The 23168-nt window shown below is 43.4% G+C and overlaps 2 protein-coding genes across 3 annotated transcripts in view; both read left to right on the top strand.

The window, feature by feature from the left end:
- LOC124038328 (heterogeneous nuclear ribonucleoprotein L-like) overlaps positions 1 to 23168 on the top strand; it is a 56812-nt gene that overhangs the window by 31458 nt on the left and 2186 nt on the right. Inside the window, exons 2-12 of one of the 2 annotated variants that reach the window (XM_046354068.1) lie at positions 7461 to 7579; positions 8675 to 8912; positions 15808 to 15893; positions 16139 to 16235; positions 16363 to 16435; positions 20449 to 20520; positions 21020 to 21231; positions 21439 to 21560; positions 22074 to 22275; positions 22846 to 22903; positions 23011 to 23109. In XM_046354068.1, the coding sequence (XP_046210024.1) occupies positions 7461 to 7579; positions 8675 to 8912; positions 15808 to 15893; positions 16139 to 16235; positions 16363 to 16435; positions 20449 to 20520; positions 21020 to 21231; positions 21439 to 21560; positions 22074 to 22275; positions 22846 to 22903; positions 23011 to 23109 (1378 nt within the window). Of the gene's footprint in view, positions 1 to 7460; positions 7580 to 8674; positions 8913 to 15807; positions 15894 to 16138; positions 16236 to 16362; positions 16436 to 20439; positions 20521 to 21019; positions 21232 to 21438; positions 21561 to 22073; positions 22276 to 22845; positions 22904 to 23010; positions 23110 to 23168 lie in introns of both variants that reach the window. The other variant, XM_046354067.1, reaches the window with a different exon arrangement.
- On the top strand, positions 1013 to 3395 carry LOC124038327 (B-cell receptor CD22-like). The gene has a single exon (XM_046354066.1). It carries the CDS (start codon positions 1045 to 1047, stop codon positions 2872 to 2874), a length of 1830 nt encoding a protein of 609 aa, XP_046210022.1. The 5' UTR covers positions 1013 to 1044; the 3' UTR covers positions 2875 to 3395.

The following is a 23168-nucleotide window of genomic DNA, read 5'->3' as shown; positions in this document are numbered from 1 at the left end:
AACAGTATTACGTTCAACATTATTAAGTGTTCAACAGTATTAAGTGTTCAACAGTATTAAGTTCAACAGTATTAAGAATGTTCAACGGTATTAAGTTCAACGGTATTAAGAATGTTCAACAGTATTAACTTCAACAGTATTAAGAATGTTCAACAGTATTAAGTGTTCAACAGTATTAAGAATGTTCAACAGTATTAAGTGTTCAACAGTATTACGTTTAACATTATTAAGTGTTCAACAGTATTAAGTGTTCAACAGTATTAAGAATGTTCAACAGTATTAAGTGTTCAACATTATTAAGTGTTCAACAGTATTAAGTTCAACAGTATTAAGAATGTTCAACGGTATTAAGTTCAACAGTATTAAGAATGTTCAACAGTATTAACTTCAACAGTATTAAGAATGTTCAACAGTATTAAGTGTTCAACAGTATTAAGAATGTTCAACAGTATTAAGAATGTTCAACAGTATTAAGTGTTCAACAGTATTAAGAATGTTCAACAGTATTAAGAATGTTCAACAGTATTAAGTGTTCAACAGTATTAAGAATGTTCAACAGTATTAAGCGTTCAACAGTATTAAGAATGTTCAACAGTATTAAGAATGTTCAACAGTATTAAGTGTTCAACAGTATTAAGAATGTTCAACAGTATTAAGTGTTCAACAGTATTAAGTTCAACAGTGTTAAGAATGTTCAACAGTATTAAGAATGTTCAACAGTATTAAGAATGTTCAACAGTATTAAGAATGTTCATCAGTATTAAGTGTTCAACAGTATTAAGTTCAACAGTATTAAGAATGTTCAACAAGTCCGTACTCTTTATCTCATCCTCATTTTGATCGTTTCAATGTAAGATGTAAGATGCATTTCTCAATTTCTCTTCACCATGTAAGGAAGCATGATATGATCATATAAGGGAAGGAAGTCACAGTTCACTCTGCCTCCAATAAGTATTCAAAAAGAACATTACCTGCCTCACACTTGAATTTAGTTCAACTGCACCACCAAAACGTTTAGGTATCCGTGGACGTTTGGCAGGAAGTATGTTTGCAGGACTTCTCCTCTTTATACCAGTTCTACTGGCTGAAGATGTGGCAGTTTTATTTTGTAGAAAGAAGAGTGTTTGCGTCTTAGAAGGATTATCTGTAAAATTGTCCTGCGGTTTCACAATCCAAGATACCAGACGTAAATTAAAAGAATTCTACTGGTTTAACAACAACAACAGGAAGAAATGGAAGGACACAACTATTCCGGAGGAACTGAGTGAAGACCCAGAGTATTATGGTCGTTTGTTACATGGTGCTGTTGGGGGTTTTAGTCAATATTCCCTAACTACTACGATCATAAATTTGAGACCAAGTGACTCTGCTGAGTATAAGTTTAGACTTAACACACAGAACTCAGGATGGAAGAACAGCGAATCTGGAACAACTGTTTTTGTCACAGGTCTGAAGGTGATTAAGAATTCGGACACTGTGAAAGAGGGACAAAAAGTAACACTGACCTGCAGTACCATGTGTATCCTGAGTAACAACCCCAACCTTACTTACATCTGGTATAAGAATGGACGACGACTAACCAACCCAAAGACCCTGAAGACCAGCCTGTACCTAGACCCATTCAGCATTACGGATTCTGGCAGTTACTCCTGTGCTGTAAATGATCTCTGTTCTCCTTCACTTTGTCTCCTGGATAACTGTTGGGATGTAAAATACGCAAAGAAGACAATCTGCGCCATAACCGGGTCATCTGTGGATCTGCCTTGCACTTACACATACCCCAGTGGTCAGACCATCACACAGACTCTCTGGTCAAAAACTGTGGATGCTAAAGGGAAGCCTGAAGCCCTGGAGTATGGAGATAGTGTGCAGTACCGTGGAGACAAGAAGACTGACTGCACCCTGAGAATCACAGAGCTCACAGAGAGAGACTCAGCCAACTACAGTTTCAGATTCAAAACACAACATGGGAGCTACAATGACCCATTTCAGGTCACTCTGTCTGTCACAGATGTATTTGTAAAGGTTAGTCCTGACATCGTCATAGAGGGAGAGAAAGTCTGGATCTCGTGCTCAACATCCTGCATTCTGAAGCAAAACTCTACTGACTACATCTTCTACAAGGACAAACTTCGCCTACCTAGCCCTAACAGACACTGGGTCTTGTACCTTGACCCAGTCAGCAGTGAGGATGCAGGCAGCTACTCCTGTGTATTGGTTGGCCTCGAGAATCAGCCCTCCCTTGGAGCTACACTCACTGTGAGATATCCTCCAAGGTCCACCACCGTGACGGTCAGCACAGATCAGAATAAAATAGTGGAAGGCAGTTCAGTGACTCTGACCTGTAGCAGCGATGCCAACCCACCAATGGAGAAATACACCTGGTACAAAAGGAACGGAACTAAAGTGAGCGTCTTACATGGAGAAACAGATAGTTACACCATCCCCAGTGTCAGTCTTGGGTACATTAACCAGTACTTCTGTGAGGCTAAGAATGAGATTGGTGCTCAGAACTCTACCTGGGACCTGACCACAGATGATAGACTAGTGAATGTCTTGACTCCTGTACTGTGCATTGTGGCTGTCCTGACTGCTGGAACTCTTCTCGTTCTCAGCTACTACACACTGAAACAGAGAAACCGCGGAGAAAGAGCTGATACACCGAGAGTCCATTATGTCAGTAATGATGCCTCCAACTCCGCTGTGAGTGAGGAGGAGGGCGTAGATACTCTCTACGCTCACCCTGATGACTATGATGACATACAGCGTGGCATTGATGAGTACGATGACATACAGGATGACACCTACTCAGCCCTTCAGGGAGACTCTCGCCTCTCGATGTACGATTATATCCCAAAGAGAGAATCACCATAGAGCCTGAAGACCTACAGCACCAACCCAAAAATATGCCTTGCACCTTTTTTTGTCCTGCTATCACATTGGCCTGTCGGGGATGTTTCCCACACATTGAGCTATAACCTTAGAGTTTATGCTGAAGGTGAATATGATTGCTGGAATGTTTTGCCATTGGCTAATGCTAATGCAAATGGTGTTATATTGTTTGGTTTTTAGAGTTGATTGTTGCTTACTACAAGATGAGGTTGAAAGAAACATAATCAAATCATATGCATGTTTTCCTATTCTTTACAGTGAGGGAAATATATGAAAGTATGCCATTTAGTAATTGCCACTTCAATTACTGCTCATGGTAATTCTCTTTAATCATGGATTGATTATTACAAAATAGACGCTTGTAGATATAGCAATTAAAAACAGCTATTCTGAAAGCAAAGATACATAGGAATATATCAGCAATCATGCAAAACTGTCAGTATTGTTAATATAATACTAATATTTAAGTAAATTAAATTCATTAAATGTTTGCTGTATGACAATACATTTGGTTTTTTGACCCCTGGTTTATTAGGATACTAGTATGCTAACTCTAACCATTAGGGTTATAATTACATTAAGGGTTAGGTGCTAGGGTTAGGGTTAAGGTTTTTGGGTTAGATTGGGGTTAGGGTTAAACCCCCTAGAAATAGCATTTGACCTTGTGGGGACTAACAAAATGTCCCCAGTTGGTCAAATATTTGTTAGTTTACTATAGAATAGTTAAACACGTCCACACACACACAACACACACACCTCCCTATACAGGAAGCTAATTGGTCGTCTATCACAATACACTGCAACAGCTCTTTTCCTGCATGGCCTACATTTTTTCTGAAGCCAGTCCTGAAATGTGCTATAAATACTGGAGAGAGGGGAGAGGAACACACACACACACACACACACACACACACACACACACACACACACACACACACACACACACACACACACACACACACACACACACACACACACACACACACACACACACACACACACACACACACACACACACACACACACACACACACACACACACACAGTGAGGGTACACTCTTAGAAAAAAGGGTTCCGAAAGGGTTCTTCGGCTGTCCCCGTAGGAGATCCCTTTTTGGTTCCAGGTAGAAGAACTTCTGGGTTCTTCTGTGGAAAGTTTTCTACATGGAACTCAAAAAGGGTTTTACCTTGAAACAAAAATGGTTCTTCAAAGGGTTACCTTATGGGAACAGCCGAAGAACCCTTATAGGTTGTAGACCTTTTTTTCTAAGAGTGTAGGGGAAGACACATGTATTCTGTCTCTCAATGCGCATACTGGTGCCATGCACTCACTAAACGCCAGGCGCTGATGTGTGTGCCAGGGAGTCACCTCCCTATGAGACTGCCAGGGGGTCACCTCCCTATGAGACTGCCAGGGGGTCGCCTCCCTATGAGACTGCCTGGGGGTCACCTCCCTATGAGACTGCCAGGGGTCACCTCCCTATGAGACTGCCTGGGGGTCACCTCCCTATGAGACTGCCAGGGGGTCGCCTCCCTATGAGACTGCCTGGGGGTCACCTCCCTATGAGACTGCCAGGGGGTCACCTCCCTATGAGACTGCCAGGGGTCACCTCCCTATGAGACTGCCAAGGGCTTAGTGAACACACAGTAAAACACTCGCACACACAATAGACTGAGGACATCGGCAAGAAAGTGGGATCCACACATCATAAGAGAGGAGAGAGAGAAAGATAAAGTGCTGTAGAGAGAGTGAGAAGGTAAGAGTAATTTAACCTCATTTTAGCCCTGGTCACCTGCGCTGGGGTGGAGATTATTCAGGATTAGAGTGAGGAATGAGCTGGAATACAAGGCCAGTAGGCCACTCTCACTCACCACTTTAACACACACTGAAAAAAACTGCGCTCTGGGAAAATGAATCAGCTGATGGATAGGACTGCCACTTAACCTTGGGAACCATCTGGCCATGCCTGCACATACAGTACATACACTCACATACACTCACACATACACATACACATACACATACACATACACATACACATACACATACACATACACATACACATACACATACACATACACATACACATACACATACACATACACATACACATACACATACACACACTTGGGCAGCCAACTAATCCTTGCACACTAGGTTGGTATTTCACAGAGAAGTGATGGGGAATGTAGATAGAACAGGGGGAGAGGAGAGGACCAACTACGCTAGAAAGCCCAAGAAAGAGGAGAGTTATTCTGCTATTTTCATCACTTAAAGGCACCACATTCTATTTACCTGATTGTCACCAAGTAGCTGAGTCATTTAATTGGTTCTTTAGCTCAGAGAAACTGATGATATAGCCTTGCCTCCCCCTTATCCGTGTGAAAGAGAATGTAATGGAACTTCTCCATGACCCTGGGAATGAATACATTGATATGGAAAGAATAACATGATTTAATGTGATGTTATAGATTGTCAGAGTCTGCAGAGACTGAAATGTGGGCCATTTGAAATCAATCTCATTTTGGGAACAGAGCCTGCCAGTAAGGATTTAATCTTACTGCCTTGTCAGTAGTCTTTCTCTATCTCTCTCTCTCTCTTTGCACAGGCTGTTGTCTCTTTCTTTCTCTCTCTCCATTTGTACAACTAAAATCTTCCCTTTCTTTGCCTCTATTTCTTGAACTACTCGCATCTCTTCGTTAACCCCTAGCTGTCTCTCTTAGTGCTGTCTTTTGACTTTTAACCTCCTCATTCTGCCTTGCTTCCTCTTCCTCTTCCTGGCTCATAGACTGTGAGTAGAATAGGACATCTGAAAGGGAAGAGTGGGAGGTTTTTGTTGCACTATAGGAATGGAGGAGTGTATTGCTCAATCAATCAAAGAGAGGTGTTTGAAAGAGAAGTGAGCTTTAACACTATGCTGCACAACCACCTTGTCCATTCGGCATAGGTCCTGACCGTTATTCCTGCATGTCACATATTGAATGCATGTTAACATCGGGATATCACTATCAGAGAGAGATAGAGTCCCGCCCACTACCACTAGAGAAATGCAGCTCAGCCCGCCCAGTTACAGCTCAGCTCAGCCCGCCCAGTTACAGTTACTCAGCCCGCCCAGTCCTGAGGCTATTAGATCACAGAGGTAGTGTAAACATCGTTCTGTTGCTACAGCCTGAAATAAAGACTCATCTGAGATTCCCCGAGCAGGCCATGGTTTTTCTTCTAAATATTTTATCTTGCCTTTAAATATGAGAGCATTTTTTGCTGATTTGACCATTTTCACTTGTGGAACTAACCCTGTTCCCTGTTTAAAAACAATCATGTTTTCACCTAATTTTAACGTTCTATCTTAAAGATCACATGCTCAACGTAATTAAAAACACATTTTCCCATCTCAAGAGGTTAAATAAATAAAAAATACTATAGTAAGTGTCGATTAAGTGGCAAATAAAATAACAGGGTTGACCATAACAGGGTTGACCATAACAGGGTTGACCATAACAGGGTTGACCATAACAGGGTTGACCATAACAGGGTTGACGATTTCATCTGATATCAGCCATACATCCCCTTGTGACAGAGAGAATGGAAGCTTGTTGTGCACAACAGGGAGTTGCAATTAAATGTAAGCTTCACAAAAAAAAACAAGGAAATTGTTCAAACATTTCTAGCCTGTCTTTCTATGGGTGTCAGGGTTGACAAGGATCCGACAGGACCGCGGAAAACTGACCCAGGGGAAAAGATTTCAGTTTTCCACCACAAAACACCAGGAAATGGCCAAAAAGAGTAGAACCAGCCCACATGCTTTTACACTAGGATTTGACTATTAGATGTTCAATGTTTATTTTTTATATATTTACAAAGGAAACGTTTCAGCAAATTAAAATGAATTAAAATGAGAATTCAGTTAATGTAACAGGGTTGACCTTAAAATGAGGGACACTAATCACATCAAATAAATGAATCACTAATCACATGAACAAAATAATAGTCTTCAGAAATGACTTTGTCAAAACAACAAAATAACTAGGGTTTTACAATGACGGTGAAACTTGGAGACATGTTGGGTTAAGTGGGTTCGAATCTTCCTCAAGGTGACACAGGGTTGATGGAGGGACATGTTAAAGTGCTGAATTTACTTTATTCATATAAAAATCTGATTTATTGAATTATGCACGTGGTCTATAGTAAAGGGCACTTCATTTAATATAACAGGCTTTTAAAATTCAATATTGGTGCACAATTTCTACTTAAAATATCAAAGGGATGAAAAGGCAACCATTTGCACTCTCTAATGCACTCTCACTCTCTCACATAGAGGGGTACAGTCCCAGTTAGGGAAGGTTAGGCTGTACTGGAGGTCATCCATGTTGAGCTGCAGTTAAATTATTCAGCCTGAAACCTCCTCCCTACACCCACTCTTTTCAAAATGACTCCTATTTTAGATAGGTATTATACAGTGCATTGCACTTGAGTTGCCAGTTGATTTATGATCAACATAACCTCTGCCCCTATTCTAGGAATTGTATTTGTTCTGATCTCTAACCAATATTGTGTGTGTGTGTTGCAGGACAGTGGGGATGACTCCCACAGAATTGCCCAGTCCCCAGTGGTCCATGTCAGGGGGCTGTGTGAGGCCGTGGTGGAGGCTGACCTGGTGGAGGCCCTGGAAAAGTTTGGCCCTATATGGTAAGAATCCACTCACATATGTTGGATGATATGTGCCACCCCCACCCCTTAACCCCCTGTTTTTGTCATTGTAAGACATAGAAATAAAAAGGCTTTTATCTCATCTTTTAGTTAAACAGAAGGAAAACGAATATGGAACACGCACTGTACTGTGACTTGGAAGACTGTGGATTAGAGTGTAGCTACATGGATCATGTAAATGTGGTGTGAATATGTGTGAGGCATTTCCCCTCAGGCCTCCCCAGTGACTTGCCTTTCATCCTGTTGAAGTCATTGGGGGGTTCTGTAGAAATAAAAACGTATATCAGCATGTACTGAAGCCTCAACTCACTTCCTTTGAAGAGCTACACACATACTCACAGACACATACAAACATTTTCAGAGTCACACGTCAGTATACAGTCAACTCACACACACACATACCAGCACGCACATGAAGTGGAGGTGTTTGTGGCCAAACCAAGCTTTTACCTCACGGAGACCTTGAGTAACAGAGAGAGCTCAGTGTTAATCAGGCTCGTTATGTGGTGCAATATTAATTACGTAACGACCCATCAAACCTAGGAGAGCTGCGACAGCATGGTTAACCCACAACATAGAGACAATCTACCGTACCATGGTAACTGTAGAAACTATGGTAACTGTCCAATTAGACCAGCAATGCCCACAGTATGGTCACAACTGCACTTACTCCCTCCCCTCTTCTGTTTTTGTGCATCTATGTTGAGCCAACATAGGTGATTTTGGGGGGGAAGTATAAACAAAAAGCCCCACAAACAAATAGAGCGGTTTCCTTTCTGGTAGAATTGTTTGAGAATATAACCTCATAACCTCAGAATTGAACTTGGAAATGTTTTACATTCCAAACTTGCAAAGTTTTCATTCTGTCAGTTCGGGACATGAGTTCTCATCGGGCAAATTTCAAAGACACCCTATTTCCAATAGTGTTCTACTTTTAGCACCAAATGCCGTTCCCTACGGTAGACAGGGAATGTGGTTTTATTTGAGCCACTGTCCATTTAGAGTAATAGACCATTTTTCTACTCAGTGAATTGAATTCTAATGGACTTCCTTGTTGTTCTGTGTTGATGGCAGCTATGTGATGATGATGCCCTTTAAGCGGCAGGCGCTGGTGGAGTTTGAGATGGTGGAGAGTGCTGATAAGTGTGTGGCGTGTGGGAGTAGCGAGGCCGTCTACATCGCAGGCCAGCAGGCCTTCTTCAACTACTCCACTAGCAAGAGGATTACCCGGCCCACCAACTCAGACAACCCCAACAGTGGCAACAAAGTCCTGCTCCTTTCGATCCAGAATCCCCTCTACCCCATCACCACGGTAAGAACATGGTAACAGTACGTGACTCCTGGCATGAGTCAGTGCTGAAAATACATACTGTATTACACAATAGCATCACAGCAGTAACAGTAATTGCCACCCGCCTGGCACTGTATGCATGCTATACTGTCACCATGGTAACAGTACTGACCAAGAGTACCTCGTTATTGCCCATGTTAACAGTAGTCAAGTGAATATATGAATTATAAACATTGTGTATTATCATAGAACTACAGGGTTTATATTTGTACTCTTTCTTGCTTTCTCACTCCCTTTCTATCTCTCTATGTTACCCTTTCTTTCTTTCTTTCTCTCTCTCTGTCTACCTCTCTCCCCTAATGGGAGCAGTCAGGATACATTTAGAAAGTAGTGCTTAAAAGCATCTTGTGGCTGTTTCAAGGTTTATTTCCCCCTGAGTTTGTACATATCTCCTGCCAACTCCCATCTATCGCCACCTTTCTCTGGCATCTCCCTCTACTCTCTTTCTCTCCCCCTCTCTCCCTCTCAGGTTGCATTGAAAGATAGAGAGGGCTCTCCGCGGGGTACCTGTAGTGTTCAGATAGCATGTGTCTGATGTAGGGCTGACCCCATTTAGTCGACTGGTCGATAGGCGGTTGGTCGACCGAGATTTCTTTAGTCGAGCATATAGCAAACACAAAATAAAAATGTCATGGTGTACAAGACACCTGTCTGAGTGGACTGATCCATTGTGGAGGCCATGGGGATGGTATAGTCCATCAGTCTAAGACATTTGCTACTGAAAATGTATATGGTTATATTACATAAGAACAATAAAAAATGTAATATTTTAAAACAAATGCGCTTTCTCCCGCGTTGGATAGCGGTCGATATCCACGGTTCTGAAACACCAAATAAAATAAAATGTTATGGTTCATATACACATATTTAGGACATATTATTGTGGGTGTCGTGAAATGCTTGTGGCATTGACTAAAATTCAGTAGAATATAATGCAGTACATACATATGACATGAGTAAAGCAAAATGTAAATATTATTAAAGTAACAAGTGTTCCATTTTTAAAGTGGGCAGTGAATTCAAGTCTATGTATATAGGGCAGCAGCCTCTAAGGTGCAGAGTTGAGTAACCGGGTGGAAGCCGGCTAGTGATGGCTATTTAACAGTCTCACGGCCTTGAGATTGAAGCTGTTTTTCAGTCTCTCGGTCCCAGCTTTGATGCACCTGTACTGACCTCGCCTTCTGGATGAAAGCGGGTGAACAGGCAGTGACTTGGGTGGTTGATGTCCTTGATGAGCTTTTTGACCTTCCTGTGACATCTGATGCTATAGGTGCCCTGGAGGGCAGGAAGATTGCCCCCGGTGATGCGTTGTGCAGACCGCACTACCCTCTGGAGAGCCCTGCGGTTGCGGGCGGTGCAGTTGCCGTAACAGGCGGTGATAGAGCTCGACAGGACGCTCTCAATTGTGCATCTGTAAAGGTTTGTGAGGGTTTCGGCTGCAGATCTATTGGGGTGGTAAGCAAATTGAAGTGGGTCTAGGGTGTCAGGTAAGGTAGAGGTGATATGATCCTTAAACCTAGCCTCTCAAAGCACTTCATGATGACAGAAATGAGTGCTAGTCATAAAGTTCAGTTACCTTTGCTTTCTTGGGCACAGGCACAATGGTGGACATCTTGAAGCAAGTGGGGACAGCAGACGTCTTGTGTCTGAGTCGTTGAATTGCGATTCCACTTTGTCTCTGTACTGACGTTTTGCCTGTTTGATTGCATTATAGAGGGAATAACTAGTGTACACTGTTTGTATTCGGCCATATTCCCCGTCACCTTGCCATGGTTAAATGCGGTGGTTTGTGTTTTCAGTTTTGAGCAAATTCTGCCATCTATCCAAGGTTTCTGGTTATGGTAGGTTTTAATAGTCACAGTGGGTACAACATCTCCTTTACACTTCCTGATGAATTCAGTCACTGTATCCATGTATTCATCAATGTTATTCTCAGAGGCTACCCGGAACATATCCCAGTCCGCGTGATCAAAACAATCTTGAAGCATGGATTCCAACTGGTCAGACCAGCATTTAATAGACCTTAGTACTTCCTGTTTTAGTTTCTGCCTATATGAAGGGAGGAGAAAAATGGAGTCGTGATCAGATTTTCTGAAGGGAGGGCAGGGGAGGGGGAGGCATTTGGAAAAGTTGAGTAGCAGTGGTCCAATGTTTTTCCAGAGTGAGTACTACAGTCAATGTGATGGTAGAACTTAGGTAGTGTTTTCATCAACAGTGCTTTGTTAAAATCCCCAGCTACAATAAATGCGGCCTCAGGATGTTTGGTTTTCATTTTGCATAAAGTCCAGTGTAGTTCTTTGAGGGCTGTCGGAGTATCGTCTTGAGGGGTAATATACACAGATGTGACTATAACCGAATCACTTATGGTCGGCATTTGATTGTGAAGTATTCTAGTTCGGGTGAACAAAATAACTTTCTGTGTGTAATCACAATCACACCATGGGTAGTTAATCATGAAACATACACCCCCGCCTTTCTTCTTCCCGGAGAATTCTTTATTCCTATCTGCGCGATGTACTGAGAACCCAGCTGGCTGTATGGATTGGGACAGTATATCCTGAGAGAGCTATGTTTCCGTGAAACAGAGTATGTTACAATCCCTGATGTCTCTTTGGAAGGAGATCCTCGCCCTGAGTTCATCTACTTTATTATCCAGAGACTGAACATTAGTGAGGAATAAACTTGGAGCGGTAGATGGTGTACACGCCTCCTGAGTCAGACTAGAAGTCCACTCCGAATACCTCTTCTCCGCCGGAGGTGTTTTGGAGTAGCTTCTGGAATAAGTTCAATTGCCCTGGGGGGTACGAACAAAGGATCCATTTTGGGAAAGTCATATTCCTGGTTGTGATGCTGGTGAGTTACCGCTGCTCTGATATCCAAAAGTTATTTCCGGCTGCATTTAATAAAAATAATAATAATAATAACCCTCCTTTTTAAATCTCCTTATTGTTATTATTACTATTATTATTATGATCATTATAATAAGTAATGTTATTATCATTAGTAGGCTTAGTATAGCAACCTTGTATATCCACCATCAAGCTGTAGGCCAAAGAGGGCATCTTGTTTAGTCTTAATCCCGTAATTTAGGCCTGTATTTCAATACTTATATAGGCTACTGTATCAATCAATCATTAATTTGTTAATGTCATCACACAGCATACGAGTCATTCATGATTTGAAATGAAATCAAGCATTTTAGTTTTCAAATAACAAAGCAAACCTTGAATAATTAGCGGAAACAATAAATAAACCTTTCCATTTCGGCGATTGCATTCACAAATTCATGCGACTGTTTTTAGTCTTTGCTGTAATAAAGGCTTTCAAAAAAGAAATGAAAAAAGACTTACAACAGACTCTTTGGTATGCTTTTATAATTGAATTAGTGTTATTTACATTGTTTCAAACAGTCTGAAAAATTATATTGTAATCTAACAGCACCTGTTTGGCACACCTTACCTTATTTTTCTTGATCTCCAGTATTTTCAGCAATTAGTCAAATTTATTCCACACATCTGACTTCCCCTTTACCTCCTGAGCAACCAAACAGTTTTGAGTTTATTCGTTTATTCTTTTTCAGGTTCAGCAACACAGACAGCGCGATAAACACTGTTGTCGCTGCAGCAGAGAGGAGAGAGTGACAATGGGTGCTAGTCACACAGTCACTCGCTTTCTTTTTATCAACACAGAACATCAAGTCTGAGCCCCGCCTAGCACAATCAAGTCAATTGCGGTCAGACTACCTCTTGTCATCTGTTTGTCTTAATTATTTAATCAAACAGTTGCCTTAAAGCATCAGACAAGCTCAGTGCATATAGTTGATTTAATTAAAACACATATGGAAAAATTGGTCGAAAGGACAGACGACTCTCGGTCGACCAATTCTTTTTTTTTGGTCGAGGACAGCCCTAGGCTGATGATAAGAATACCAGGAAGCTCAGGTATATCAGTCTCCCTCAGATATGGGATGCACAAATAGGCTGAGAAAGGATCCAGCCTTATGCTGTCTCACTCCAGGTGAGCAGAGAAGAAATAACACACGCAACAACCAAGATAAATGTGCAGAGATCTAGATAGGGTTGAATTATGTTATTATTAAGTCAAACTGAGACAAACTGTCTGATTAGAGACACACAGTCGCTGTGTTAGAAGTATAACAGCACACACTAAAGTTCAGATAAATGTAAAGTACCAGTCAAAGGTTTGGACACACCTACTCATTCAAGGGATTTTCTTTACTTTTACTATTTTCAACATTGTATAATAATTGTAAAAAAACGATGAAATAACACATATGGAATCATGTAGAAACCAAAAAAGTGTTCAACAAATATATTTTAGATTTTAGATTCTTCAAAGTAGCCACCCTTTGCCTTGATGACAGATTTGAACACTCTTGCCATTCTCTCAACCAGCTTCACCTGGAATGCTTTTCCAACCGTCTTGAATGAGTTCTCACATATGCTGATCACATGTTGGCTGCTTTTCCTTCACTCTGCAGTCCAACTCATCCCAAACCATTTCAATTGGTTTGAGGTTGGTGGATTGTGGAGACCAAGTCATCTAATGCAGCACACCATCACTCACCTTCTTGGTCAAATAGCCCTTACACAGCCTGGAGGTGTGTTGGGTCATTGTCCTGTTGAAACACAAATGATATACCCACTAAGCGCAAACCAGATGGAATGGCGTATTGCTACAGAATGCTGTGGTAGCCATGCTGGTTAAGTGTGCCTTGAATTCTAAATAAATCACCAACAGGGTCACCAGCAAAGCACCCCCACACAATCACACCTCCTCCTCCATGCTTCATGGTGGGAACCACACATGCAGAGATCATCCGTTCACCTACTCTACGTCTCACAAAGACACGGAGGTTGGAACCAAAAATCTCAAATTTGGACTCATCAAACCAAAAGACAGATTTCTACTGGTCTAATGTCCATTTCCCGTGTTTCTTGACCCAAGAAAGTATCTTCTTCTTATTAGTGTCCTTTAGTAGTGGTTTCTATGCAGCAATTCGACCATGAAGGCCAGATTTTATTTTTTTACCTTTACTTTACTAGGCAAGTCAGTTAAAGAACAAATTCTTATTTTCAATGACGGCCAAGGAACAGTGGGTTGACTGCCTGTTCAGGGGCAGAACGACAGATTTGTACCTTGTCAGCTCGGGGATTCGAACTTGCAACCTTTCGGTTACTAGTCCAACGCTCTAACCACTAGGCTACCCTTCCGCCACCGATTCACACAGTCTCCTCTGAACAGTTGATGTTGAGATGTGTCTGTTACTTGAACTCTGAAACATGTATTTGGGCTGCAATTTGGTAACTCTAATGAACTTATCCTCTGCATCAGAGGTAACTCTGGGTCTTCCTTTCCCGTGGCGGTCCTCATGAGAGACAGTTTCATCATAGCACTTGATGATTTTTGCAACTGCACTTGAAGAAAATTTCAAAGTTCAACCCACACCTGTTAATTGAAATGCATTCCAGGTGAAGCTGGTTGAGAGAATGTCAAGAGTGTGCAAAGCTGTCATCAAGGCAAAGGGCGGCTACTACTCAAATATAAAATATATTTTGATTTATTTAACACTTTTTTGGTTACTACATGATTCCATATCTGTTATGTCATAGTTTTGATGTCTTCACTATTATTCTTCAATGTTACACCAGGAACGCACAATCCCTCCATCAGTGCTCAGACTGTCCGCAATAGGCCGAGAAAGGCTGGACTGGGGGCTTGTAGGCCTGTTGTGAGGCAGGTCCTCACCAGATATCACCGGCAACAACGTCGCCTATGGGCACAAACCCACCGTCGCTGGACCAGACAGGACTGGCAAAAAGTGCTCTTCGCTAACGAGTTGCGGTTTTGTCTCACCAGGGGTGATGGTCGGATTTGCGTTTATAGTCGAAGGAATGAGCGTTACACCGAGGCCTGTACTCTGGAGGGTCCGTCATGGTCTGGGGCGGTGTGTCTCAGCATCATTGGACTGAGCTTGTTGTCATTGCAGGCAATCTCAACGCTGTGCGTTACAGGGAAGACATCCTCCTCCCTCATGTGGTACCCTTCCTGCAGGCTCACCCTGACATGACCCTCCAGCTTGACAATGCCATCAGCCATACTGCTCATTCTGTGCGTGATTTCCTGCAAGACAGGAATGTCAGTGTTCTGCCATGGCCAGCGAAGAGCCTGGATCTCAATCCCATTGAGCACGTCTGGGACCTGTTGGATCGGAGGGTGAGGACTAAGGCCATTCCCCCCAGAAATGTCCAGGAAGTTGCAGATTCCTTGGTGGAAGAGTGGGGTAACATCTCACAGCAAGAACTGGCAAATCAGGTGCAGTCCATGAGGAGGAGATGCAGGTGGTGGCCACACCAGATACTGACTCTTACTTTCGATTTTGACCGCCTCCTTTGTTCAGGGACACATTATTCAATTTCTGTTAGTCACATGTCTGTGGAACGTTTATGTCTCGGTTGTTGAATCTTGTTATGTTCATACAAATATTTACACATGTTAAGTTTGCTGAAAATAAATGCAGTTGACAGTGAGAGGACATTTCTTTTTTTGCTGAGTTTAGGTTCCTGCATCCAGGCTGCATCCTCTCTACTCGAAGGACACACAGATGTTCCTACTTGATGAAGTCTCACATAAACACTGGTTCTCATTATTCCACCAATTTCACACAGGAACCTCTCAAATATTGTGAACAAATGTGTCACTGCCTGGTGTATTGTCTCCGGTGTTGTAGGTGTCAGGGAGGAGTGCCGTTTTAATTGGAACATGTATCTTCCAGCTGCAGCCTTGGTGAGAGCTGACTAAAGCCTTCCGTGTGTCTCCGTCTCTTGTCTCCAAGGATGTTCTCTACACAGTGTGCAACCCCATAGGCAGTGTGATGCGCATCGTCATCTTCAAACGCAACGGCATCCAGGCCATGGTGGAATATCCTTTCTGTCTAGCTGGTTGGCTGGCTGGCTCGCTGGCTGCCTGGCTGCCTGTTAGAGTGTGAGTGTGGAGGGTGTGACCATAAAAAAGGCATCCACAGGTCAAATTATTCAACCAGCGTAGATTTGTTTTTGTTGGTGGTTTTAGAGGTTTTATATCTTCTATGTGGGGACTTGTAATTGTAGATTAAGGCTTGAGCTTATTTGGTTGTGTTGCTGTTGTCCTTAACTGCCCCTCCTAACATTTGAGTCCATCGAGTGCGCTCAGAAAGCTAAGGCTGCTCTCAATGGAGCTGACATCTATGCTGGCTGCTGCACCTTAAAAATCGAATATGCAAGGGTAAGTCTATATTCACCACACACAATCACATACATAACGCTTAGCAAATAGACTTTCTTTAAAATGCCGGAACACTTCCTGATGATCAGCCTCAGCATGCAACAACATATCTGTTTCCCTCCTATAGCCAACTCGCTTGAATGTGATCAGAAATGACAACGAGAGCTGGGACTACACAAAGCCTTACCTGGTCCGAAGAGGTAAGATTCTGCTCCTTGTTCTGTGTGTGTAGGCTATGGAGTGATCTCATTGTGTAGAAGCTGCTGAGTTAGGGCTATGGGCTGCCATATAGGGCTGTCATTGTGTCAGAGTGTCCACGGGCAGCCTGCAGGGCAGAGTCAGATTTTCCTTGCCCTTTATCTGAAATCTGCCCAGGCTGCAAACAGAATAGCAGGAGAGGTAAGGATATCAAAGAAGTGTGGCTGTTTCTCTTCTCATCCCTCACAAGCTGTAGATAGATACACTCTGAGCTGAGAGAGAGAGCTGGACTGTTTGTCCTGAGTTTAGTCTGCGTCAGCTGAAATGAGACAGAGAAGTTGTGATACTTCTCATTATCCTGTGCTAAATATGCTAACTTGAGACAGCCAGATACTGAGTCAGAGGCTGAGGTAAGCACTGTGGTTGTATCATTGCATGAGGAATGTTATAGTAGCAAAGATGCCGTTTGAAAAAAAGTGCAGAGAAATGGCCTGTTGTTGGCTACCCCTCTTTACCACCCTCCCCCCATCCCACCCCATCTATGTGAAGTCATCATTGTGACTGTAGCGCCCCCTATTGTGAGGTGGTTAAGGACCAGTATGGACCACAGACCTGCAGTCAACCAAGCCAATACAAGACCGACCCACTGCGCGTCCTTCTCCAAGCAACACACTCTCACATCCGTCTCTCACAAGCCTGCACCTGCCGCCCATGGGAATAGAGGGAGAGAGAGGAAAAAAGAGGGATGGACGACAGGCTGACCCTGCACAGCAACATGCATCCATCTCCACCCAAACCTCAAGAGAGAGGGAGCGAGACTACTCATTCATCCTGACCTCATGCAACCTCAACATCAACACGCCCAGGACAACCTGCCAGTGCCACCTCATGGCTGGAGGACTGGCTGGTTTTAGACTTTTTAGACTGGACCAATTTCCTTCTCTTGCTTGCGTCCTGATCGTATTCAGTCAGTTATTTGACTGGTTAAAACCCTTTATATTCTCTCACCAAATAATCAGTAGTAGAAATATCGATGTATTAGTCTATACTATCTCTAGTCTGGACATGTGAACATAAGAGTGTATTTCTCTCTTTGTCTTCTAGGCGTTTGACTTAAGTCAGACAATAAGCAAAATATCTCTACTCTGTAATCTACTTAAACACCAAGGTGACACTATCTTCTACTGTAAACTACTTCATATTATAGCATTTCTGTCAGTGTCAATGTGTTGAAATGCCTACTGTAGTAGAGAGAACTGCTTAGATGAAATCCTGAACATTGAATGTCTATTCTTGAATGCACTGTTAATGGGGGTACATCGTGTGGATGAAGAGAGTCACAGTTCCTTAGAGGCCCTCTATCAGAGACCCAACCTTTATATCGCTATCTGAAAGGCATTGCCCTGTGAAAGTCAGCCCCTTTTCTCCTAGTGCATCCATCTCAAATTAACCAGGGGACACAGTGGACTGCTGAGGGGGTTCACCCTATGATGAATATCACCCTTTACTGCATGGCTAAATGAGAAGTCAGGCGAGATGCTAACTCATTTGAAAGCCCAGTGAGAGTGAGATAGCCTCCTGCTGTGGCGCCGTTCTTAGGACACTCAAATGTTTTCCTCCAGTGTCCTCTGTGGACGTCTCACCTCGCCTCGGGAATGACTGCTTCAGGACCATGCCGCTCTCCGCTTACCTGAGAGGAACTTATATTTGATTCACTTTAAATCACCCTCACACTTTTATTATACTGGGTATTGGATTGTATATCAGCATAAGTATAAGTCATGGTTCTATCAGCTGCTGTATAGTGAAGTATCCCACACCTACAGTATATATACTGTGTGATCTGGTCTGTAGCACCTTTCCTTATGGAGAACCTATATCCCTGGCATTTAGGAACAGGTGTCAACATGGTGTTACAACACGTTAGAGCGCGATGCTCTACCTGCAACAACATGGTGTCTGGTTCACATCCCATGGGGACCAGCCAGAGAGGCTGTCTGTGACATCACGTCCCCTGTGAGTTGCCTTAGCCAAAGCAGGGTTCATATTGCTGTTGCCCACGGCGAAGATTAGCTGCCTTTTTAGCTAGCAGTCCTCCGCAAGGAGACTTTGCTGTGACTCTCATCCCCTGGCCCCTTTGGGGGAAATAGCAGTCGACTTGGGTGGGGTAAATAACTAGCAATTTAAACTGAAATTCTAACGGACCATTCCGTAAAAAAACGGGAGAATAGTCAGCCAAGAAGAGAAGCAGCGCTTTAATTCTCTAATCATTCTCAGTGCACCAGTTGGCCAGGGAATTATGATTGCCAAAGCATATCTGTTCTCTGTTAACTTTACCTGGATAAATAAAGGTTGAGTGCACAGCATGAGACTGCAGTCTCTCCGAGGGTGTTGTTAATGATGGATAGTTTTCCCTTCTTCTCCCCCCCAGAGGACGAGCAGAGGAGAGAGGGTTTTTGTGAGGCATGGGGGGGTGGGGGTGGATCTCAGGGTATAATAATAGATGCTGTTTGAGGCCTGATTGTGGGGGGAGGCATAGGGTGAGATGGGGGGGGGGGTAATGATGAGTTCCGCTGGCACAGCAAAGAGGGCGGTGAACCCTGCTGTACACCCCTAATCTGTGAGTGAAGGTCACTTTGACTATCTGATGAAAGCTCTCTCTCTTAATAATCCCCCTTATCATTTTACACCCATGTAGCATTTCAGTAGAGTGTGTGTGTGTGACTTGGCCTGGGGGGACTGTTGTGGATACCACACAGCATCACCCAACCCCCCAACCACAGAGCTGACCTGGCTGCAATAGTTACATAGATGGGATCCTGTAAGCTATAGTGGGGCATGACTGACCAATAAAGGAGATCTGGTTACTTGTAAGGTATAGAGGGGCTTTTCAGTTGTAGAGGTAAACCTATTGAACTGAATAATTGGAGTGATATTATCTGCGTTTCCATGTAGAAAAACAGGAGCTCTGATTCATGGAACATGGAAGGTTCCCACTGGGCACACTGGTTGAATCAACGTCATTTGAACCAACGTGGAAAAGATGCTGAATTGACCTCTGTGCCTAGTAGGTTTCTTTGATCTTTTCAACTGTATTGTTCGTCTTCTAATTAGGGATCAGTTGGGAGATGGAACTGCAGCTGCTCTTTGTCCATCCTGTGCCTCCATGTATCTCTCTGTGATTCTGTGCCAGTTGTGAACTGACTATCTGATGATGCAACACAGGTTGATGTTGTTTCACTTGTCCTGAAAGAGACAGCCTGTGCCAGTAAAGCCAAGACCTCAGTGAGAGGGGTTGCTGACTGTTCACGCTAGTGATGTAATTCAGGTACTTTTCCTCCACCAATCTTTGTATAAAAATGGAACAACGTTTTCCCCCTGTTTAAAATGTGCCCTTTGTTTTTTCTTTCTATTTTTGAATCTTCTCTCCACTGTTCCTTGTCTATAGATTGCTGAAGGATGTCAACTGTATTTAGTAAAGTAAATTGCCATTGTGGTTAACAGTAGACCTACTTTAGGCCTACGTGTCTTGGTGTCTCCTTCTCTCTGTATGTAATAGTACAACATAGTACTACTGTTCAAATAGTACAACATAGTACTACTGTTCTAATAGTACAACATAGTACTACTGTTCAAATAGTACAACATAGTACTAATGCATGATAAAGGTACAACTGTGGATGCATTGAAGTCCTTCTAATGCACAGTATTACCAGGATTTATATTGTAACGTGTGTTAATCAATAGCATTGTTTCCATATGTTGCCTAATGGCTATAGTACTGTTACTATGTAAATGAATGTTCAATGTTAACAGACTTGGGGTATCACCAGTGTATTCAGACTCACCTGTAATGTCACAGGTCTTCTGTCGCTTCTCTAATTATATTTTGCTTATTTACCTCCAATGACCTTTTTATCAGCATGTCTATTTGAATAGCTCCTATTTGAATGTGTAGCCCAGAGTCATTTTCCTCATACTCTCTCCCTATGCTGTCAATGTGTTGATGTTTCAGAACGTGGGAAGGGCAGGCAGAGACAGGCCATACTAGGGGAGCACCCGTCCTCTTACGGAGACAACGGATACGGTAAGGTCCCCCCTCCTAACCCCAGCACCAAAACACTACCCTATTACTCGGTGTGCCAACCATATCCCCCTTTGATGTCACGCAGGTTGATAGATAGCTATGTTTTCATTTAAAGTCCCACTGTACCTAACATCATTACTAAACTTTAGACGTACGAGTTACCACACCCGGACTGCCACATTATCCACACTATCCACACTCTATCCACACTTCCCACACACCCCTTCTGCTCAGATGGAGGGTGTAGATTCTCAACCCTATCTGAAGGTGAGAGGAGTAGAGACCTCCCAAGAGGCTAGTAGAGACAAATAAAACCCACCTCCACACTCCTTTCACCATTAGGGTTGTGTTCATGAGGACCGAACAGGACAAGAAAGTAGTAGCTGATCTCCTTCATTTCAAAATGTTTTCTCCCGTTTCGTGCCTGCTGAGCACAACCCAGGTGGAAGTGAAAGTTGTAACCCCTGCTCCTCCTTTCCCCTTGTGTTATGTATTCCAGGGTCACACTGCCCCCTGCTGCCTCTCCCGGGGAACAGCAGGTACAAGCTGAGCTCCCACGACATCCCAGAGGTGGTGGCCTACCCCCTGCCCCAGAGTTCCTCCTACAACCACGGCTCCAGCTCTGTCGCCATGGTGAGCGGCCTGCACCCCGCCAAGATGAACTGCACCCGCATCTTCAACCTCTTCTGTCTCTATGGCAACATTGAAAAGGTCAGCAGGGGGACCCACCTGAGGAGGAACCTATGGGCATCCATGTGTGTGTTGTGGTAGTTTGTCTGTGAAGAACATTTGTTTTATATTTTGGGGGGGGTGTTATTCTGTTTGAAGTATTTCTGTTTGAAGTAGTTGTAGCTGACGGTGCGTGAATCTATTTGAGGATTGCTATGCACACAATGTTTGAAACTGTGTGTGTGGCAGGTGAAGTTCATGAAGAGTGTCCCAGGCACTGCCCTAGTAGAGATGGGGGATGAGTATGCAGTGGACAGGGCCATCACTCACCTCAACAGCATCAAGGTGTTTGGCAAGAGGCTCAACGTCTGGTGAGTGTCCTTGTTAGTACATTACAGGGAAGCTTAGGACCTGCAGTATTCAACCACGTAATTAATATTATTGCCTACTAGTATCTTATTACTCTTTCTCTGTTATCAAATCTAATTACCGGTACAGAATCAGTGTGCGGGGGTACAGGTTAGTCGAGGTAATTTGTACATGTAGGTAGGGGTCAAATGACGATGCATAGATAATAAACAGAGAGTAGCAGCATTGTAAAAACAATGTAAATAGTCTGCGTGACCATTTGATGAATTGTTCAGTAGTCTTATGGCTTGGGGGTAGAAGTTGTTAAGGAGCCTTTTGGACATGGACTTCAACTCCCTCCCTCTCCATTTCTCTCTTCCTCCTTTTTCTCTCTCTCTCTCTCTCTCTCTCTCTCTCTCTCTCTCTCTCTCTCTCTCTCTCTCTCTCTCTCTCTCTCTCTCTCTCTCTCTCTCTCTCTCTCTCTCTCTCTCTCTCTCTCTCCCTCTCCTCTCCCTCTCTCATCTCCCCCTCTCCAGTGTTTCCAAGCAGCATGCGGTCATTCCCAGTCAGGTGTTTGAGCTGGAGGACAGCAGCAGTAGCTATAAGGACTTTGCCATGACCAGGAACAACCGCTTCACCAGCCAAGGCCAGGCCTCCAAGAACATCATCCAGCCACCCTCCTGTGTGTTGCACTACTACAACGTTCCCCCCTGCATCTCAGAGGACCAGCTACTGAGGGTAGGGCTGTGATAAGGTCTATGGTGGATAGGGTGTGAGTAGAGGCCTGAACAGAGGGGTTGAAGGTCAAGGCTAGGGGATGGGATGTAGGGAGTAAGGTAACAATTAACTCCCAGAAGTCCATCCTTTGTACTGCACTACTGCAAATCCCTCCTGGCATCTGAAAGCACCAGCTGCTGAGGGTATGGCTGGGATGGCAGGGTAGGGTATTGGGAAGGGTTTCTGAGGTCCGTATGGGGTAACGTTTAGCATGGATTCATCCTGTGTGCTGAACTATTACAAGCCCCTCCCCCTACATTTTAGAGGCCCAGCTGGATCTTGGGTAGGTGGTTGGGATGAGGGTGCATATCTAATATTTTGTCAATAGGGCTAAGAGGTGAAATTAGCCTGCTACAATTAAAATAGCTTGCATAGATGAAGACGACCGCTGATGGTTCTGCCTGTCACTCACTGTCAAAGATTTTTGTAGTTTGACTGAGACTAAAGAGCTCCACCATGTGGTTATGGTTAGAACAGAAGTATTATCTCGCAACAACCTTTATCTCAGCTGTTCTGTTTTTCTTTTTACAGTTATGCTCAGAGCATGATGTGCCAGGTTTCACCAAGTTCAAGATGTTTGATGCAAAGCGTAAGTTTGGCCTTTTTTTACTTTTTCTATTTGTGTGTGTTCGGCTGTTGAAGGAGATAAGTGTACTGTCATACTTAAGTTGTCCTTTTCTCCTCTCTTCTTGTCAGCCTCCTCCAAAACCATTTCTGGCTTGTTAGAATTTGACTCCAAGACACACGCTGTCGAGGTCTTGACCGTCCTAAACCACTACCAGATCAGAATACCAAGTAAGTGACCAGATGGCCTTGCTTTCCTCAACAGTGACCGCATACTAGCACCAAACACT

Source organism: Oncorhynchus gorbuscha, linkage group LG06 (genome assembly GCF_021184085.1).
Source record: "Oncorhynchus gorbuscha isolate QuinsamMale2020 ecotype Even-year linkage group LG06, OgorEven_v1.0, whole genome shotgun sequence".
NCBI classification, from domain to species: domain Eukaryota; kingdom Metazoa; phylum Chordata; class Actinopteri; order Salmoniformes; family Salmonidae; genus Oncorhynchus; species Oncorhynchus gorbuscha.
This window is presented reverse-complemented; position numbering and strand designations above follow the sequence as displayed.